The sequence below is a fragment of the Anopheles coluzzii genome, chromosome 2 (genome assembly GCF_943734685.1).
Source record: "Anopheles coluzzii chromosome 2, AcolN3, whole genome shotgun sequence".
In the NCBI taxonomy this organism is placed as follows: Eukaryota; Metazoa; Arthropoda; class Insecta; order Diptera; family Culicidae; genus Anopheles; species Anopheles coluzzii.
The window spans coordinates 36473782-36491708 of NC_064670.1; the positions used below are offsets into that span (position 1 = coordinate 36473782).

A 17927-nucleotide genomic window follows, 5' to 3' on the forward strand; every position below is an offset into this window, starting at 1 on the left:
ATAAGTAGTCCAGCTGCTTGTGTGCATCTTTTTGTGCGCCTCTCTTTAGCGATATTCAGCGCAATGGAGCAAACAAGGCAAACGGCTATTGATTTAACGGCAAGTCTTGAGCGTTTTGCCGCTTTTTTTTAAACCAGATTAAAAATTTACGTTGAAATATATGACATTTTTAAACGTACATTCGTTGGAAATCGTCTTTAATGAAGTATCGTTAAGATTCAAATTAAGGACAGCTACAAATTCCGGACATTCGGCATGTTTTTATTGAATATCTTCATACCCAGTCCCTGAAAATGCTGCTTTTTAATTTTAGATGTTTGCCATGATGTACTAGAATCAATTAAAAATGTGTCTGGCCCCCTGGAAGGCCCTGATGCCATACTAAATTAATATTTTCTATCGGTCAGTTCACTATCAGAGGCATTCTTAGCAGTTTTGCCAGAGTCATTTCTTCGATAATTCCTATTAATCGCGTCCACGTGCATTGAAATACATCGGAATCTATTGTGGAAGTAGTTATCAAAGCGAAAACAACAGTGTTTTATCATATTGTCAATTCCGAGCAGTTCTAGTGTTCTATTAATCTACGAATACAAGAGAAAAAGAGCACCGAAACCCCGTTGTATTAAAGAACATCGTTCCGTCAAGTGTAGGAGGACAACGACATCCCGAATCAAGTGTCCAGACCTTAAAACAAGAAAAAACAAAAAGGTGTAGTATGTGTGTGAATTGGAAGATTACAAAGGAGTTTATGAGGCTGTCCGGAATATGAATACTTTGATTCATTGCAGTTTTATGATATTTTGCAATATTTCGAGTAAAATTAGTGGAAATCTTTTTTTCTCAAATGTAGAAGGTTTGCTTTAGTACAGTGAGGTTAAAAAAAGGTTTGACTGATTAAAATTGAAGTAGTAAGAACATTTTAAATGACAAAAATATCTTAAGTGTAATTCGAAGCTGTATGGTACATACAACGAGATACCAACAAGAAAGTCTTTAAAAGGATCTTCCTTTTCAAGAATTATTGACAGTGTATGTTTGGTTTGTTTAGAAGCGACATTCAAATTACACCAGACAACCACCGATATCTTTGAAGTATTAAGAATTTTACGCCATTTTACACACATTTGTTCAACAATTATTACAATAAAACTTAGTAAAGTAAACCATCTCGGAATAACACGATATTTTAACTAAAAAATAGAAATTTTACAATAAAACTCAAAAATTGTATCCAAAATTATTGCAGCTCCTAAGATAACACTAACCAAAACCCCGCAGCTCAACACGAGACGACAAATGCTGCAATTTCATCATTGGGGGCGCAATGGCAACAAATAAAACACCACCCACGGCACCAAATTTGTGTGCCAGATTGTTGTACCATTCCAGCCATCATCTAACCCACCATTCCCTCCCATCGTTACGCACCACAAACAGGCGGCGCCGGACTGTAACAAAAAAAAAGACACCACACCATCTCCAAGGGGACAATGTATTTTTTCGCATTAAAATGGTAAAGAAACATAAGATAAATAGCCTCGCAAAAGACAGCGCTCCAAACTGATTCTCTTGCCGCGGTGAAAGACACGGCCAGCCAACACACAAACCTTCGCCAGAAAGTCGATTGCCTATGTATTGGCCCGATGGACCGATCCTGCTGGCGGCCGTGGTGTGTGCAATCAGACCGGGCCCGACGTCTGGTACATGTGTGTGACCGGCTCGTGCACACCGAAATGCAAATATTTGCTCTGAAGCGGTGCTAATTTTAGGCCGGCGCATAGCTTACACGCGGCTCCGCGCGTTAAATCTCGGCAGTCACCTTTTCCACGCGAAATGCGCGAACTGCACGGTAAAGGGTGGGACTATCTTGAGGGTGAACGGGTGCGGTAGTACGAAGTGGGAATGTGTTAGGATCCACTGAGTGTTTTCTCCATCGGCAAAATCACCCAGTACGAAGATGCAGTACTAAACCAACAGGGCAGAGAAAATCATGACACACCATGAAAGCGATTGATACATTTTCTAGCTCAAGGGAGGTTGAGTGCAACACCACACAAAGCAAACACTTTTGTGCGATAGTGCCGTTGCCTAGGCAATAGTGTGTGCGTAAGCGTTTCCTGCTTACCCCGCTCCCTGTTCTTCACCCACCATGAACAGTATCCCCCTTTTTTCCGTACATCGTCGATGGAAACGCATGGTACTTCATGAAGCATTTCAGCTAAAAATGTGCAAAATGAATATGGATGAACGGTAATGTAAATTGGAACTCACCAATTCAATAAGACGATCCGGACGGACGGTAGTATCGTTGCTAGCATTCCTGGCTTCAATTTCCTATTCGCACCCTTGGTGGAGAGAAAACCGCCGCTTCAACTTGATTGTCTCATGCCTGCTCTGGACTGATACCTCCCGACAAGGCCTGCTCTGATAGTGTGACCGCCCGGAAGCACACTAATGAAAATAGTCTCCCATGAATGCTTCAACCAATGTGTGTGTGAGAGAGAGAGAGAGAGAGAGATTGACGAGGAAAATGCAGGCCTTTGTTCACGAAATGCACTTTCTCCCGTTTGAAGCGATGTGACATTCCAAAAGTTCCAGGATGTTGTTTGACAGCTCATGCTCGACGGATGGGTGATGGAGAGGGTAAGGGAACACTTCCCCTAAACCGGGGACAACCGCTTCCGGGTGGTTTTAGGTCGTCGCCTTAAGCCCGGTTACATGGTGACGGAAAAGTTCATCATTTAGCCACCCACCACTACTAAAGCTGTACAATTTTCTTTGTTGGATTTTCATGCACTGCCAATATACCAAGCGAAAACCCTTTGCACTGCATTTTTCGAAACACCACTTGAATGGTTAAAATTAGGTACAAAATCACTGAACTATCACTTTTCTCACCTCCGAACAACTTCATTGGTAGAGTAGGGGGGATGAGCTAAACCCGAGCACCAACCCACTATACACGGGAAAAAAAGGATGGAGGTTTTCGCTTCGCTACACTATTACACCAATCAGCCTTTTGTACGGTTAACAGCACCGTATTCCACCACCATATTCCGTGATACTGAACGCGGTTTTAAGCCGAGAATCAAAGCACACGCTGATGGTGGCAATGGAATTTTACCCACCGAGAACACTTCACTTTTTTCTCATCCTCAGCGCGGCAGCGCGAGCCTGGGTGGAAGGAGGCTCGAAGCAAAAATGGCAACCGAACGTTGATTTGAACCACAGCGCACCACCCTGCGCTCCAAGACGCTCCATGCACTCCACGAACAGCACCGTAGCACACCCAACAGCATCTACTGCTTGAGAAAAACTAATTTTGCACCGGTTTGGCCGGATTGAAAACGCTGCGTTATGGTTTACCTGCACCAGCGCCGTGCCGAGCACTCAGCATTACACAAACTACGCTTGGAAAGCCACAAAAACAGACCCAAAATTGTTGTCCGCACGCAACTTTCTCGACGAAAAACACGCACACACCTACGGTACGGTATCGTGTCGCTCCGGTTTGTCCTTTCACTGTGTATATCCTTAACGATACACCAACACACACGCGCGCGCGCACATATAGCACCGCAGCCAATCCCTCAGATAGTGTATGTGTGTTTGTGTGAGTGAGCGTGTACGAGCTGTACGTTGGAAAATCACGGATTTTTTTCCTTGGTAGCGCACCGGTGGCATGCTTTCGGTTGGTTTGTTTGACAGTACGGATTGTAGAGCACGGTACAATTAGGTTAAACAGAATCACTATAAATTATATGTACACGTTTAGGCAGCCATAGATTTTCCTCGCTGCTTTATGAAGCATATTCTCCTTCTTCGTTACAGGAAATTCATCGTCCGTATAAATTACAAAAACATCGCGCTTGAATTAGCAATAACGCCGCGAGCTGTCAAACGGCAATGGCACAGGTAGGTCCCTAGTTGCGCTATTTGAGTACGATTTGGAAACCCATCATCGCAACTAATAAGAGGGCGGTTTTAAATCAAGCTTGAATAGCTTTATTCCTTTGATTAAGTTGACCTAATTAAATCAAATCCACCAAACAACATGAAAAGCCTAACAAAATTGAATTATGACAACACTATGCTATTGGCTCTGATGTGTCAAAACTTGTTAACGCACTGTGCACGGCAGAAACAAAAGAACCCGTGAGCTTACCTGTATGCGGCACCTGCTTGATGCTTTTGATGACAACACTGCTAGCGATCGAAAACAAATACCGCACAGAAACGCCGGGATGGAAAACCTTTTCCCTTGAGCGAAACGTTCCCAGCTCCTTGATGTTTTAGTAGTGTGTGTGTTCCCCTCCCTAGTTGCGCAAAAACAAGATGATCCTACTCGACTGATAGCCTTAATCGGACAAAACGCTCATCCCCCGTTGCCATCCATCCCCGGTACCGGTAATGTCTTCCTTGCGCCAACAAACCGTCGCACAGGTAAGCAGGCATCATCCAACAACCGTATCCCGATCGCTAATGTCCCTTTTCTCCTTTCCAGTATGCGCTGCTCGTTGCCGCCTCGCTCCTCGCTTACGGTGGCTCACTGTACGGAACGTTCGTGTTCGACGATTCGGCCGCGATCGTCAAAAACATGGACGTGCGCAATGTGGCCACCCCGTTTCGCGACCTGCTGCGGCACGACTTTTGGGGCAACAACCTAACCGACCCGACCAGCCACAAATCCTTCCGGCCGCTGACCGTGCTTAGCTTCCAGCTGGAGAACCGGCTGCTAGGACTGAACGCCGGCCACATGAAAAAGGTCAACCTGGCACTGCACACGCTCATCTGCCTGTTGGTGTTTAAGCTGTATCAGGTTTTGTGGCGTGATTCGGGCCAATTCCGTACCCCGTTTTGGGCCGCCTTCATCTTCACCGTCCATCCGATACACACGGAGGCAGTCGTGGGAATTGTAGGACGGGCCGATCTGCTGGCCGCCATCGGATACCTGACCGTGCTGGTGCTGTACCAACGATGGCTAGCGAGCGAACGTCGCTACGGGGCGGTTGTGTATGCGGGACTCTTCCTGCTCACCGTGCTCTCGATGCTGTTCAAGGAAACGGGCATGACCGCGCTCGTTGCCTGTGGGGCGATAGATTTGCTAAAGCGCATCAATTTCCGAGTTCCTTTGGCAGAGTTTTTCACCGTGCATAGGTCCCGGCTAGGTCGGATGTTTATCCTAGCTTGCCTTTCCCTAGCAACGGTTGCTCTGCGCCTATGGATAATGGACTTTGAAAGTCCCCGGTTTCATCGAATGGATAATCCGATCGGAGCGACCAACAGTACCGTCTCGCGACTTCTCTCCCAAAGCTATCTTTACTGGCTAAACAGCTGGCTGTTAATTTGTCCCGATTGGTTAAGCTTCGACTGGGCGCTCGGTTCCGTCCCCTTGCTGGAAAGTGTCGCCGACTATCGCATGCAGTTTGTCGTTCTGTTTTATGCCGCCATTGCGGTACTAGCCTTACGTTCGTATGAATCCAAATCGCGGGAAATTACCACATCGCTAGCATTAGCTATCATTCCCTTTCTTCCGGCGTGCGGGCTGGTACGGGTCGGTTTTGTCATTGCCGAACGGTTGATCTACCTTCCCTCGGTTGGCTTTTGCTATCTGATTGCAGTAGGCTGGCGACGTTTGATCAAACGCTCCGTTGCTTTCTACATCCCGCTGTGCCTACTTTGCACCATGTTTATCCTGAAAACACAGTCCCGTGCGTACGAGTGGACGTCGGAAGATTTACTGTTCCGCTCGGCACTGCGCGTTTGTCCACACAATGCGAAAGTGTACTACAACATTGCACGGCTGGCGACGGATCAGGGCGACCGTGCAACGGCCTTTACCTTTTATCGCCGTGCAATCGAGCTGCATCCCGAGTACGAGGCGGCACACATGAATCTGGGCAATCTGTACCGCGAAACGCACGAGCTCGACCGGGCGGAATGGCACCTGCGCCGGGCGATCGAAATTCATGAACCGTTCCCTTCGGCCTGGATGAATCTGGGCATTGTGCAGGCGGCACGGAAGGATCATGACGCCGCCCTGACAAGCTATCAGCGTGCACTGCAGCTGAAGCCGAACTATGCCAACTGCCTGTACAATCTGGGCAATTTGGTAAGTTTATGGCGTAGTAATTCTAGTATTCGTTTAGGTCACAATATTTACACCTTTTTCTCCCTCTCTCTTTCCAGTACATTGACAAACAGAACTCCTCCATGGCGCTGCGTTACTGGCGGGAAGCGATACAGCAAAACCCCCGACACAGCAAAGCCTGGGCCAACATACTCGCACTGTACGACAATCGGGGCCGCACGGAGGATATTATTCGCACGTCCGCCCTGGCACTGACCTTCCTACCGAACGATACCGCCATCCTGTTTACCCGTGCCAATGCGTACGGCAAGCTGGGCCAGTACGAGACGGCCGAATCGCTGTACCATCAAATCATTGCCGCCCGGCCCGATCACGCCGTGTACCGGGCGAACCTCGGCGTGCTGTATCACCGGTGGGGCCAGCGGAAGGCGCAGGCAATCGAGCAGTACCGGGCAGCGTTGCGGCTGGATCCGAATTTGCGCAGTGCCAAAGCGAACCTGCTGAAACTGATGGACGCGACGTAGGCGGGCGCACCAACGCGTAGACTGTTAACTGACTGATCAAAGGGCACGATCACTTTTATAACGCAAGCGATGGTCTGTTTACTAGGTATGGAAATTATTCCATTATTTATTACTCTCGGCGTAACGCGGTGGAAACGTTTTCCTTCATTTTATCCTTAACGCATATAAGATATGACTTAAAACGCGAAACGCCTGTAAGATACTCGTACTCTGATTAACGTAATTTTAACCATTCTGAACACTTCGAGAAGCAGTGCATATCGTACGCGGAACCACGGAGCAAGCAATAACTTATACATCGAACGAAAGGAAAACTCAGCGAAAAGTAAACATAATCAAGTGAATTTTACACATATAACTCGTAGTTCTAGTTTATTTCATTTCCTATAGCGTTCTGAGCGTCTACCAATTTATTTCTAAAGTCTTTGCAATTCTTCATTTAGGACGTGATTAGTGATATCGCGTGAAAGTGACCATGATTTTAGTAAGTCAGTGATAGTAGTTCGAATTGATCGTTTGAATCATTTACAGCAATGAAACACTGCGGTCTTACGATTGCAATTTTGGCGTATAAAAAGGGGAACTGTGATTTTATACACTTCCAGGCTTGAGTGAATACACGAAAAACGGACTGATTATCCAGTTCACGTGTTAATACAAGTTACAAAAACCACTAAAGGCAAATTATAGAACGTGTTGTCTTATGAGAAAATAATGGAAAGTTAAGAAATCAAATGCTCCAATGGTTTAAATTTACTATTCCTACGTTTGATTTCATATCAATTATCTTTTGCCATTTTTGCCAAAATATACTCTACCTCTATTTACGTGAAATGCTTCCCCAATGCACTGGATCGACGTTCCTGGGCACGGGTAAAACCAAAACCAGTCATAGTCAATAGTCAAATTGTGTTCAATAGTCAAACCCATTATATGTTTATCACGGGCTAAATCGATTAAGAAGATGAAAAAGTTCATTAAGAATGCTTCACTTTGCACTAAAGTGTTCAAATACACGTAGGAATTTGATTGGATCCAAATTTCAGGGCTCACTTTCACGCAATTTCTAGTCATCGCTCACTGAGATGCGCATATTTACAGCCATTTTAACAGGGGCCATATCAAGCAAACCCATCCAACTCATCATCATCATCATCATCGGTGCATTATCGGCTGGCCGACCAGCTCCACCAGCTCGTCATCGCCCGAGTCCTGTACTACCAGCAGATCATCGAGACCATCGCTTTTAATGATGTAATCGGCAAAGTTCACGATTGACACGTTTTCCAACTCTTCCGTCGTGATTGCCGCTGATGTTGCACTACCACCACCACCACCACCATTGTTGTGCACCATTGTCGTCCACTCGGTTGCTGCAATCAGACCGGGACCGGTGCCATGGTGATACGAATCAACCAGAACACCACCGTTGCCACTTGATTGCTGCTCGTCTTTGGATGCAATCAACTCGTCCTGCAGCTGTTCCGTGTAGATGACGTCCGTCGATTGCTGCTTACTGTTACTGTTGTTTGGCATTTCAATTTCGGACCCTTGGACGGTGCCCACATCGGTGTTGGTAATCTGATGTGTGTTGTAGTGGGTTTTCAAGTGGTGTGATTTTGTGAACCGTTTCCCACAGATCGAACAACTGAAAGGAATGCAAATAATGAGCTTTTTCCTTGTGCAAGAGCTCTAGTCCAGTGCTACCTACCAATACTTCTTTACACCAGTGTGCACGAGCAGGTGGCTATTAAGAACGTGCGAGTATGAGAACGTCTTGTCACAATAGTGGCACGCATAAGGTCTGAAAATGAAAACAGGGGAAAAAGAGAGGCATTAACTAACCCTTCGCTTTGGCGCTCCAATGTTGCTACTCACCGTTCACCCGTGTGTGTACGTTCGTGTTTCGTTTTGCTACCGAAGTCCGAGTACGCCCGTTCACAGTATTGACATTTGTACGGTTTTTGGCCGGTATGGATGCGCATGTGGCGCTGCAGCTCGAACGGCACGACGAACGATTTCTCGCAGTAGTCACACTTGTGTGGCCGATCGCCGCGATGCCGCCGCATGTGTGTTTCCAGCGCGTGCTTATGCTTGTACGTCACGTTGCACAGCTTGCAGACGAGCGATGGTTTCGGGGCGGACAGGTTGCGTTTTACGCGAATTACCGTCTCGACGCCGCTGCCGTCGGCGGCTGGCTGTGTTGTGACCGCCTCGATCGTGGGCTTCGTCTCGTTCGGTGTGTGTGATTTGCGGATGGTTTGTAACGTTTTCACACTGGCCGCGTTGGTACGGTTGGCGAAGGAATACTGTTTGCCATTGGAATGGGTGTTGGTGCTGTCGGGAGTCATGTTGTTTGTGGTCTTTCGTAGCGTTCGATCGGCAGTAGCCGTGTTCTGTACATGCTGTAAGTAATAGAAACATTAATCAATTCAGGTCCCACCCAATTCCTGCTAAAATGCAACCAATACGTACCATCACATCCACCGCCGGTTCTAACATCGAATCATCAGTTTCCGGTTCATTTACGACTTCAAACATATACTCTATATGATCGTTCTTCGTAGCCTCTGCACTCTCCATCGCCAGAGTGATATTTCCATCTAAGCTAGAATGATGCATCGGTTCAACCATCGCCATTGTTGCAGCCACCGAATTCACCGGTTCTTCCACGGGAACGTTCGCATTCCCGTTGAGAGATTCCATTTTCATGTTTCCCGAGTTGAATATCACATCCTCCGCGCTATGGTGCACCAACTTCACGTCCAATCCGGACGGTGGTTTGTACGTGTACATCACACCGGAATCGAGATGTATTGCTATTTCATCACCATCGTCTGGATCGGAATGGACCGATTGTGCAAGCGTTGGTTGCAGCATCATATCGAGCTGCTTCTCTTCTAGCCCATTGTAGGAAAGGTACGTTTGCAGCACGACGCTGGAACTGGTGCAGTTGGCCCGAAACCGGCACGCCACATCGAGATCATCGACGCACTGCCGACAGATCCGGTTCGGGAGGCTATCGTGCGGATAGATTTCGACGTCCACGCACTGCATCACCTTCTCGGAGTAGGTAAGCTGGGTAGTTTGGTCCAGGTCGAAGATGGACCGCGTATCGTTTGACTGTTGCAAACATGTGCGGCAAATGGTGTGCAGCTCGGGATGAAGCTGGGGTGCCACCGTTTCGGATGGTTGCGTTTGTTTGTACGGAAACATGGTTTACCACTGCAGCCCGGGACACATTCTGCAAGACTTCTTGGTAAAAGGTGGAACGGTGTGCTTGTGTGTGGTACGACACGGCAGCGAGTTGTTATTGTTTTCATTTTGTGTATTTTCCAAGCATCAAATGGAACTGTCTTCGTGAGTACAGGGTGGTTATCAAGGTGGATTTAAAAATATCAGATGGTGGACTCTAGTGCATTTTGACAATTCGTCACTTGACGTAAGGTCCCCAGGATTCAAACTTTGTTTACATTTATTAAATTTGTTCATACAATTTATCTAGGGTAACTGTACCAGTTTTCGGCAGGCTAATGCAGCAGTTTCACAAAAATTGCTCACACATCAATATTTTTCATTATTTTTCTTGAAAGTGTTGTTATTCTGGTTGATAAACTATCATAGTATGTTACAATATTTTTTATTTGCCGGTTCAAAGCCCTTTTTCATAAATATTCGTGAAAATGCAAACATTGATTTTGCTCCTACCCAAATAACCAAATCGTCCTTAACCCACTGTAAAACCACTTCAAACCCACGTGGGTTTGTGGTGGTCGATTCAGTCGTTAACCCACCAAATTTTAGAACAATCGGAGCTGCCACTTCCGATCCGATGTATTTATCTTGCCCACCCTTAACCCACCTTTTCCAAAAATGCTTTGAGGAAAAGTTTGGTCAAGGGTTGGCTAAGGTCAATATGCTGAACAGGATTTTAACTCTTCGATTGATTACATTCATTTACTTACATCACTGCACTTAAACTTCCGCAAAATTCTTAGTCTATAAACTTTGCACTGCCCAGAGAAATGGAAGAGTTCGATCGCAAGTAAACAAACACACATATACACATATTACACGTGAATGTTTTACAACAAACCAACTTAAACACACACGTTTAATTGCTTCCTTTGCACAATACAATAACATTTTATTACAGGTGAAACATGTTGAGCAAATAAATTGCCCGTGCATAAAAAACTAACTTCAACAACATTGAAGTGGCTGCTTCTGTGGCTGTGTGGCTTAACCCACCAAACTGATAGTTTTTTAGCTTTGTTTAATGGAACTGGATTTTTAGTTAAAGAAATTGGTGGCGTTTTCGGTATCTTGGTTATATGGGTATTTTCGGCAGTTTTTTCCTATTTTCGGCAGGCTGTGTTCCTATTTTCGGCAGCATTTAAAGTGAAAAATAACCTGTTTATCGTGATTTTAAAATTCCGAACAAGTTAGAATAAATTAAATAAGCATCAAATCTTTAATATACACCACTTTTTCATTGTTTTATTGTTCTGATTCTCTTGATCACAAAACCTGCCGAACGATTGGCTGACAGCAAAGCTGCCGAAAAAAAGCACAATTTATTTGATATTTTGGAAAATACTTAATGAACTGGTGTGAAACTTCGTATGTGAATATCAAATAAGTACACCTTCACTACAAAATTGTATTTTGTGAAATTTTTTACCGCATTTGTGCAGAATTTCACGTTTTTAACTACCCTGCCGAAAATAGGTACACTGTCGAAAACTGGTACAGTTACCCTACCCCTTTTTTCGATTAAATATTCTTTAAAAATATATTTTGGACTTTGCGAGTTCTTCTTAAACATTAGAACATGGATTAAAGTGTGTTATTTTGTTTTATTCCGTGAATTTATTCTATAATCCATTGTGTTTTCGACATTTTTGGAGATAAAAATTAAGAAAACATTATTTTTTCAATTTTCACATTAATTCCTTATTATCTACGAGCCGCATGGATAATTTACGTAAGATTATGACTCATACTCACATGATTTTAAATTTCGTGCATAAACAAATCATCAAATCTTTTTTTAATATATCACCACCATAGTTGAGGGACTTTACGTCATTTTTGAACCGTTAACCATTGGTTTCCGTTTTATGTTCTTTCGATCGCAGAGGTGGTCGAATAAAACTCACGCGTTACTAATAAATTTACTAACGTATATATTCAACTTCACTTGGTTACAATTTGGTGTTGGCTTCGAGCACGCTTCCTTGCTGACCGCTAGTTCTTCAGTGCGCGCTGGTGTTTGGCGGTCAACGTCCGTGACCGCGCAACCGATGACCCCCGGATCGATCACACGCATACATTGACGGATGACGCTTTGCTGTCATCCGTGAGTTACCGCCGTGAATGAGTCCGGGCCAGGTTAGCTCACAACATTCCGCACACAAAGCTTAGCAAATAGAACAGATTTCTTTGTTATTATGTGCATTTTTGTGTGTCTATTGATTTTATCGAAAAATACCGGCGAACTCGTTCGACGAGAAACATTCGTCGCTCATGATTGGACAGGGGTGTACCGCTAGGTTGGCCAGTACAAAATCTACACGGTTTTCTTATTTTTGATCTAGAGGGCTATGAAATGAGTGAAAATGAGCGTCGCGGCGAACGTTCCCAGGAACGAACGAGTTCGCCGGTACGGCTGACTAGCCATTGTTTAGCGTCAAAAATTAGCCAATAAACAGTTCAGAGTTAATTTTTTATCATTTACTTGTTGAATAAAGTGTTGAAAAAATAAAATATACACCAAAAAATGTATTATAAATGCAAAAATTCCAAATTTAGCGGATGTCAACAAAACGCACGCAAAGTTGCGCTAGTTGTCAAAATCCATACATTTTGCCAGCAACAATGTTGCGCGCAACAAGATAGACCGCTGCCTAATTGTCAATTGATGTGAAATGAATGAGCCTGGCCGACATGCATCTTTGTACAACTCAACAAACCCCGTCACAACTGTCAAACGTCAACGTAATTGTGCTACCTGGAATTCTAGAGCTTTCATCACCCAAGAACCACGAAACACGGGTAAAAGCGTAAAGTAAACTTCGGTAGGTGCTGGTGAAAAGAGAGAAAAAAATCCGGAAATTAGTGACCCATTAGGAAAAGTGTATCTAGCGCACTGGTGAAAGGTTGCTCGATGCAAACGAGCAAAGGCGAAACCGGTCCTGCCCGTCAACAAAGAAAAGTTTGCCCGTCCCCAGAACGCACGAGCTCGGGAACAAACATTTCCTCAGCTGTGTGGCATTAGCACAGGGGTACCGCTGTGCGTGTGTGTTCTGTTACCATCTACACCCGCACCTGCTGGAAAATCGTCTTGCAAGCGTCGAGTTACTGACCGAGGTTCCGATCCGTCGCTACATCACACGAACCCGCTGTCGTCCACCCTCAATCCGTCCTTCCGAGCAACTTGTGTACGCCACCACCCGCTTGGTGAATCAGGTGTGTGTTATTTATGGTGACGGTGTAGGCAACTGCAGGTGCCGTACGAAAATTCGTCCAAGCTCTGGTCACGGGAGCTACTACCACAACGGTGAAGGTGTATGTGTTCCAGTGAACGTTTTGCGTGCCCTGCCTTCGGTCGAAACAAGTAGCCGCCCTACGTCGTCAAGAAGTTCCAAAGTTGAAAGGCCCCCTGTAGGTGAACCATTAACTATTCACCAAATCGAAACACCCGTACACCGCTGCGCCTACTTCCTAGGACCAATGTCAGACGATCAGAGTTCACAATCCTCCCCAGGTAAAACAGCGTGTGTCCGTGCGCGTTGGCACGGTCGGTCGGTCGGTCGGTCGTCGAACTGGTATCGAATGGAATTTAATCTCTCTCTCTCTCTTTCTTGCTGCTCACTCTCCTATACCTTCCACATCCAGCAACCACACCATCCTCAGCACGTCCCTTCATGCCACTGCCGCTGGAACTGAACGGCGAGCGAAGGAAACCGTCCAAAAAGCTCAGCTTCCAAGGATGCCAGGGCGGGCAGGCGCCGGTCATACCGGATCCGACGCGCGAACGCATACGAATGCAGGCGACGGCGGGCAAACTACAGATCGCGCCAAACCAAACGTACGACTTCACCTCGGAAGATATGATCGACGAGGGTGAAATAGGGCGCGGTGCGTTCGGTGCCGTCAACCGGATGAAGTTCACGCACACGGGCACGGTGATGGCGGTGAAGCGGATCCGCTCGACCGTGGACGAGAAGGAGCAGAAGCAGCTGCTGATGGATCTGGAGGTGGTGATGAAGTCGAACGACTGCAACACCATCGTCACGTTCTACGGGGCACTGTTCAAGGAGGGCGACTGCTGGATCTGCATGGAGCTGATGGACACGTCGCTAGACAAGTTCTACAAGTTTATCTGCGAAAAGCAACAGAGCCCCATCCCGGAACCGATACTGGCGCAGATCACGTTCGCGACGGTCCGCGCGCTCAACTATCTGAAGGAGGAGCTGAAAATTATCCACCGGGATGTAAAACCGAGCAATATACTGCTGAAACGGAACGGCGACATTAAGCTGTGCGATTTCGGCATCTCCGGCCAGCTAGTGGATTCGATCGCACGCACCAAGGATGCCGGCTGCCGGCCGTACATGGCGGTAAGAGAGAGAGAGAGACTAAAGGGTGCGGAGGATACGTTACGATTAACCCCGGACCGGTATGTGTCTGTTTGTCTTTTCTTTTCTTTGTTTTCGACAGCCCGAACGCATCGATCCCCAGCGCGCTAAGGGCTATGACGTGCGCAGTGACGTGTGGTCGCTCGGAATTACGCTGATGGAGGTGGCGACCGGGAAGTTCCCCTATCCAAAGTGGGGCTCCGTGTTTGAGCAGCTTTCACAGGTACAGCGAAGGGGGAGAAAGTATGCAACAACGTGCAGGAAGTGTAAACATTGTTTTCTTCTCTTCTCTGATCGGCTTTCGCCTTAGGTTGTCGAAGGTGACCCGCCTAGACTGTCCACCACCTACAATGGGATGGAATTTTCGATAGATTTTGTAAATTTTGTAAATACCTGGTAAGTGCCATCACCGCATTTCGGCTGCCAGTTTCATCATATCTAATGTGCACCGGCACCTCGTTTGCTTCATGTTTTCAGTTTAATTAAAGACGAGCGCGATCGTCCCAAGTACGGTCGGCTGTTGCAGCATCCGTTCATTCAGCAGGCCGAAAAGAGTGACACAGACGTAGCGGCGTACGTAAGCGAAGTGCTGGAATCGATGGCCAACAATGGTATCACGCAGTTTACCACGGACCTGCCAGCGGAAGGTTGGAACGAAAGCTTCAATTAGGGTGTGAGCAGTGGGAAAAAAGTTACCCCGTTACGCAATATGCATAATATCTATTCGTTCCGGTAGAAACGTATCAAACGACGTGTAAGTTAGGTCGCATTTTGATTGTGCACTATCTTTTGTTTAAAAATTCCACCTCTCACTCTCTCCACACCTGTCCAAACGTTTTAGTCTAGTTTTGAAGGATACATTCGGCTTAGATTCGTTGCATTGTGCAATTACTATCGAATTTCCTACCTCTCTATTTCAGTTTATTCAGAAATTAAGCATGTAGAATTTGAAAAAAAAAACCTTCAGAACAATTCGGTTTGCTCGTAACGGACTTAAACTATCAGCAACAGCAATGTTTTAACTCAAAATCCCAACAGTAAAATAAGGGCGCGGACAATAATGAACTAGAATTCTGGACAGCGAATTAAATTTTTTTTTTCATGGATACACAACATTGTGGCAATTCGGATTGATTTCTGATTAAGCATTCGTTTTTTTTAAAGAAACAAAACACACGAGATTCTTTGATAGGTAAAGTAAACATAATTGAAAAGAAAAACGGACAAATGCGCAGGAATTTATCCCGGTCAGGAATAAAGGCAGATTTTGTTCGTAAACATTGAAACAACTACTACCATTCACTCACATACACAATTACAAATAATCAAACACACACACAATTAGCAAGTAAGTAGCAAAGCAAAGAAAAATTAGGCTCCTTGTGTAATCCTCATTTTGTTGTGCACCCCAGAATGAATGGAAGGAAACGGGACGATTTCTGGACGAGTAAGGATAAAACAGTAAAAGCTGATAACACGATGTGTAAACGTGGAAGAGAGTGGGAAGGGAAGGGAAAGAGATGAATAACATTCATATGTAGAACCTGCAATATCCTACACAGTTGGTTGTTGTTAGTTGTTGAAAAGCGGGGAAAACAAAACGTAGGCAAAATGTGATCCTTTTGACTGGTTTTCATTTTTCTATTAAAGCCATTTTGTGATGCAATGATGAGATAAATGATAGTAGCGATTAGCAAACTGTAGCGTAATGGTAATGTGAGAGCAGACACACATACAGAGGAAACGAGTACTAAAACTACACCACTAATTATCTACTAAAAACCAAACAAAACGTTTAAACACGGATTTACTACCACTCACACAATACACAGGAAACGTTTTCGCTAGCAGGAAACGAGTAGTAGCAGGTATTATAGTGTTCTAGTAGTAGTAACAGTAGTAATAAGGATAGCAACAGCAAGCAAAAGAAAACATGGCAAGAGGAACGATTTTTAGCAATTGTTAAAAAAAAAAAACAAAACAAAAATGATCCTCTCCATTAGTCCCGCGTGTCGCTGTGCTGGAGGGTAGAATATTCATAACACTTTCTTCCGGAGTAACTACTTGAACACTAGAGTTCTGGCGCAATAGAAGAAAAACATGACGAGAAAGAGCCACTATACTTGAACTGTACCGTTGAATGTTAACTGTGCTTTCATCAATCCTCGCGTTTTCTCTTTTAAATTTCAATACTAAATTTCCGTTATTTTAGCTAATGTTCCAAGTTCGATAGTAGAGAATGGTATTCGATCGAATCCACACAGCCACACACACACACACATACACGCACTTGCACACACACACACACTCACACTTAGTCAGGTGGGTGCGTTATTCGTTATAAAGTTCTGCAAATTGTCCTAACAGTCCTAGCGTAAGTGCACGGTTGGTTCAAGTGCGAGTGCTAGCACACATTTTCTACGCCTACTCTTTTTATCTACGCTTTTCTACTGTGGTTGCCTTATAAAGAGATATGTCAGTATGTCGTCGTCGCCGTCGTCTGTCGTTTGTAGTAAGCGTGTGCATGTTTGGAAACGGAAAAGGGAAGATCGCTAGGTAAAGAGTACCCGTGTGACCAACGGAAGCCGAATTCGGCCAAAGAGGTATCCTTGTGTTTTAATTTCTCGTTTTGCCATTCCTATAATGATTTCACCTTTAGCAACACAAACACACATACATCCCATCCTAGGTATTATTGTTACCACCACCCACCCCTACCCCCCGCGGATGTTGCGTTCTTTGGGCGACCGCGCGCGCTCAATACGTTTTGCAGTTGCACTACACGCTGCCAGGCTGCACACGCCGTGGGCAAATGATTCTAGCGCACTATATATTTACAAGGAAGTATTTAGCATATAAACCTAGGCAAGCAGTAAGATAATACACCCATATACACACATACACACACACAACACGCAAGAGCTTTATCGTAGTTGTTTTGTGGCGAGGAATAGTGTAATGCATGAACAAAAAAGGCAGGAATAAACATAAAGATAATACCCGGGGGGATCGATGATTTCAAAAATGAGATCGAAAGTCAGTTTGTGGTAAGTTTTGCGTAAGTTTTAACTGTGACATTGGATTTAGAAGGGTGCGGGCAGGGAGTGGGTGTGCGTTTAAAGATATGATGTATGAAACATGTGGATAAAAAACTCCCCGTTGTGTTGTGTGCGATAGCGAATGTCTGACATTAGTTATGCTAATAAGTAAGATGTATAATTTAGGGGAATTGTCCAACAATCGCAGCGCATAGCAAAACGAGAACTACTAACCTAGAGCGGTGCAAACGTAACTAAACAACCGAAGAAAAAATACACACCATTTGCGAACAATAATACAATTCTAACGGAAGCACACTTGCGCTAATTGAAAAGTAAATTAAGAATTTTTGAAATACGGATGAAATTTAAGGAAAAAAAACGCACCACCACGTGTCCAATCGTCACCACATCAATACAGGAGCCGGAATGTGTTTTTTAGCAGAGCATAAGTTACTAAACACACCAATTTATGCATGCATATAGTGCCGGGGTGCAAGCGTACGTAACAACACAACGGTGCGTATTTCCGTGCAGGGAACTGTGAAGGAAGAAAATAAGGAAATTGAAAATAAAAACCACAACACCCACACTTACAAACACGCGGACTAAATACCTTGGCAGCTTA

At 45.1% G+C, this 17927-nt stretch overlaps 4 protein-coding genes across 4 annotated transcripts in view; 2 read left to right on the plus strand and 2 right to left on the minus strand.

The window, feature by feature from the left end:
• Positions 1-3563, minus strand: part of LOC120950293 (uncharacterized) — a 58332-nt gene extending 54769 nt beyond the window's left edge. The window contains exon 1 of the mRNA XM_040368213.2: positions 3370-3563. The gene's annotated coding sequence lies outside the window, so the exon portion shown is untranslated. The remainder of the gene's footprint in view (positions 1-3369) is intronic.
• A 568-nt stretch (positions 3564-4131) lies between these two features.
• On the plus strand, positions 4132-6852 carry LOC120950835 (protein O-mannosyl-transferase TMTC4). The gene is made up of 3 exons (XM_040369186.2): positions 4132-4446; positions 4508-6115; positions 6193-6852. The coding sequence occupies exons 1-3, from the start codon at positions 4414-4416 to the stop codon at positions 6616-6618; spliced, it is 2067 nt and encodes a 688-aa protein (XP_040225120.2). The 5' UTR covers positions 4132-4413; the 3' UTR covers positions 6619-6852.
• A 106-nt stretch (positions 6853-6958) lies between these two features.
• Positions 6959-10016, minus strand: LOC120950836 (zinc finger protein with KRAB and SCAN domains 8-like). Its single transcript, XM_040369187.2, has 4 exons — positions 9094-10016; positions 8497-9023; positions 8330-8422; positions 6959-8266 (listed from the first exon to the last, which is right to left on the minus strand). Exons 1-4 carry the CDS (start codon positions 9832-9834, stop codon positions 7774-7776), a joined length of 1854 nt encoding a protein of 617 aa, XP_040225121.2. The 5' UTR covers positions 9835-10016; the 3' UTR covers positions 6959-7773.
• Positions 10017-12591: 2575 nt separating this feature from the next.
• LOC120948933 (dual specificity mitogen-activated protein kinase kinase 4-like) lies at positions 12592-17899 on the plus strand. The gene is made up of 5 exons (XM_040365811.2): positions 12592-13387; positions 13519-14243; positions 14344-14484; positions 14572-14657; positions 14739-17899. Exons 1-5 carry the CDS (start codon positions 13354-13356, stop codon positions 14929-14931), a joined length of 1179 nt encoding a protein of 392 aa, XP_040221745.1. The 5' UTR covers positions 12592-13353; the 3' UTR covers positions 14932-17899.
• The last annotated feature ends 28 nt before the right edge of the window (positions 17900-17927 follow it).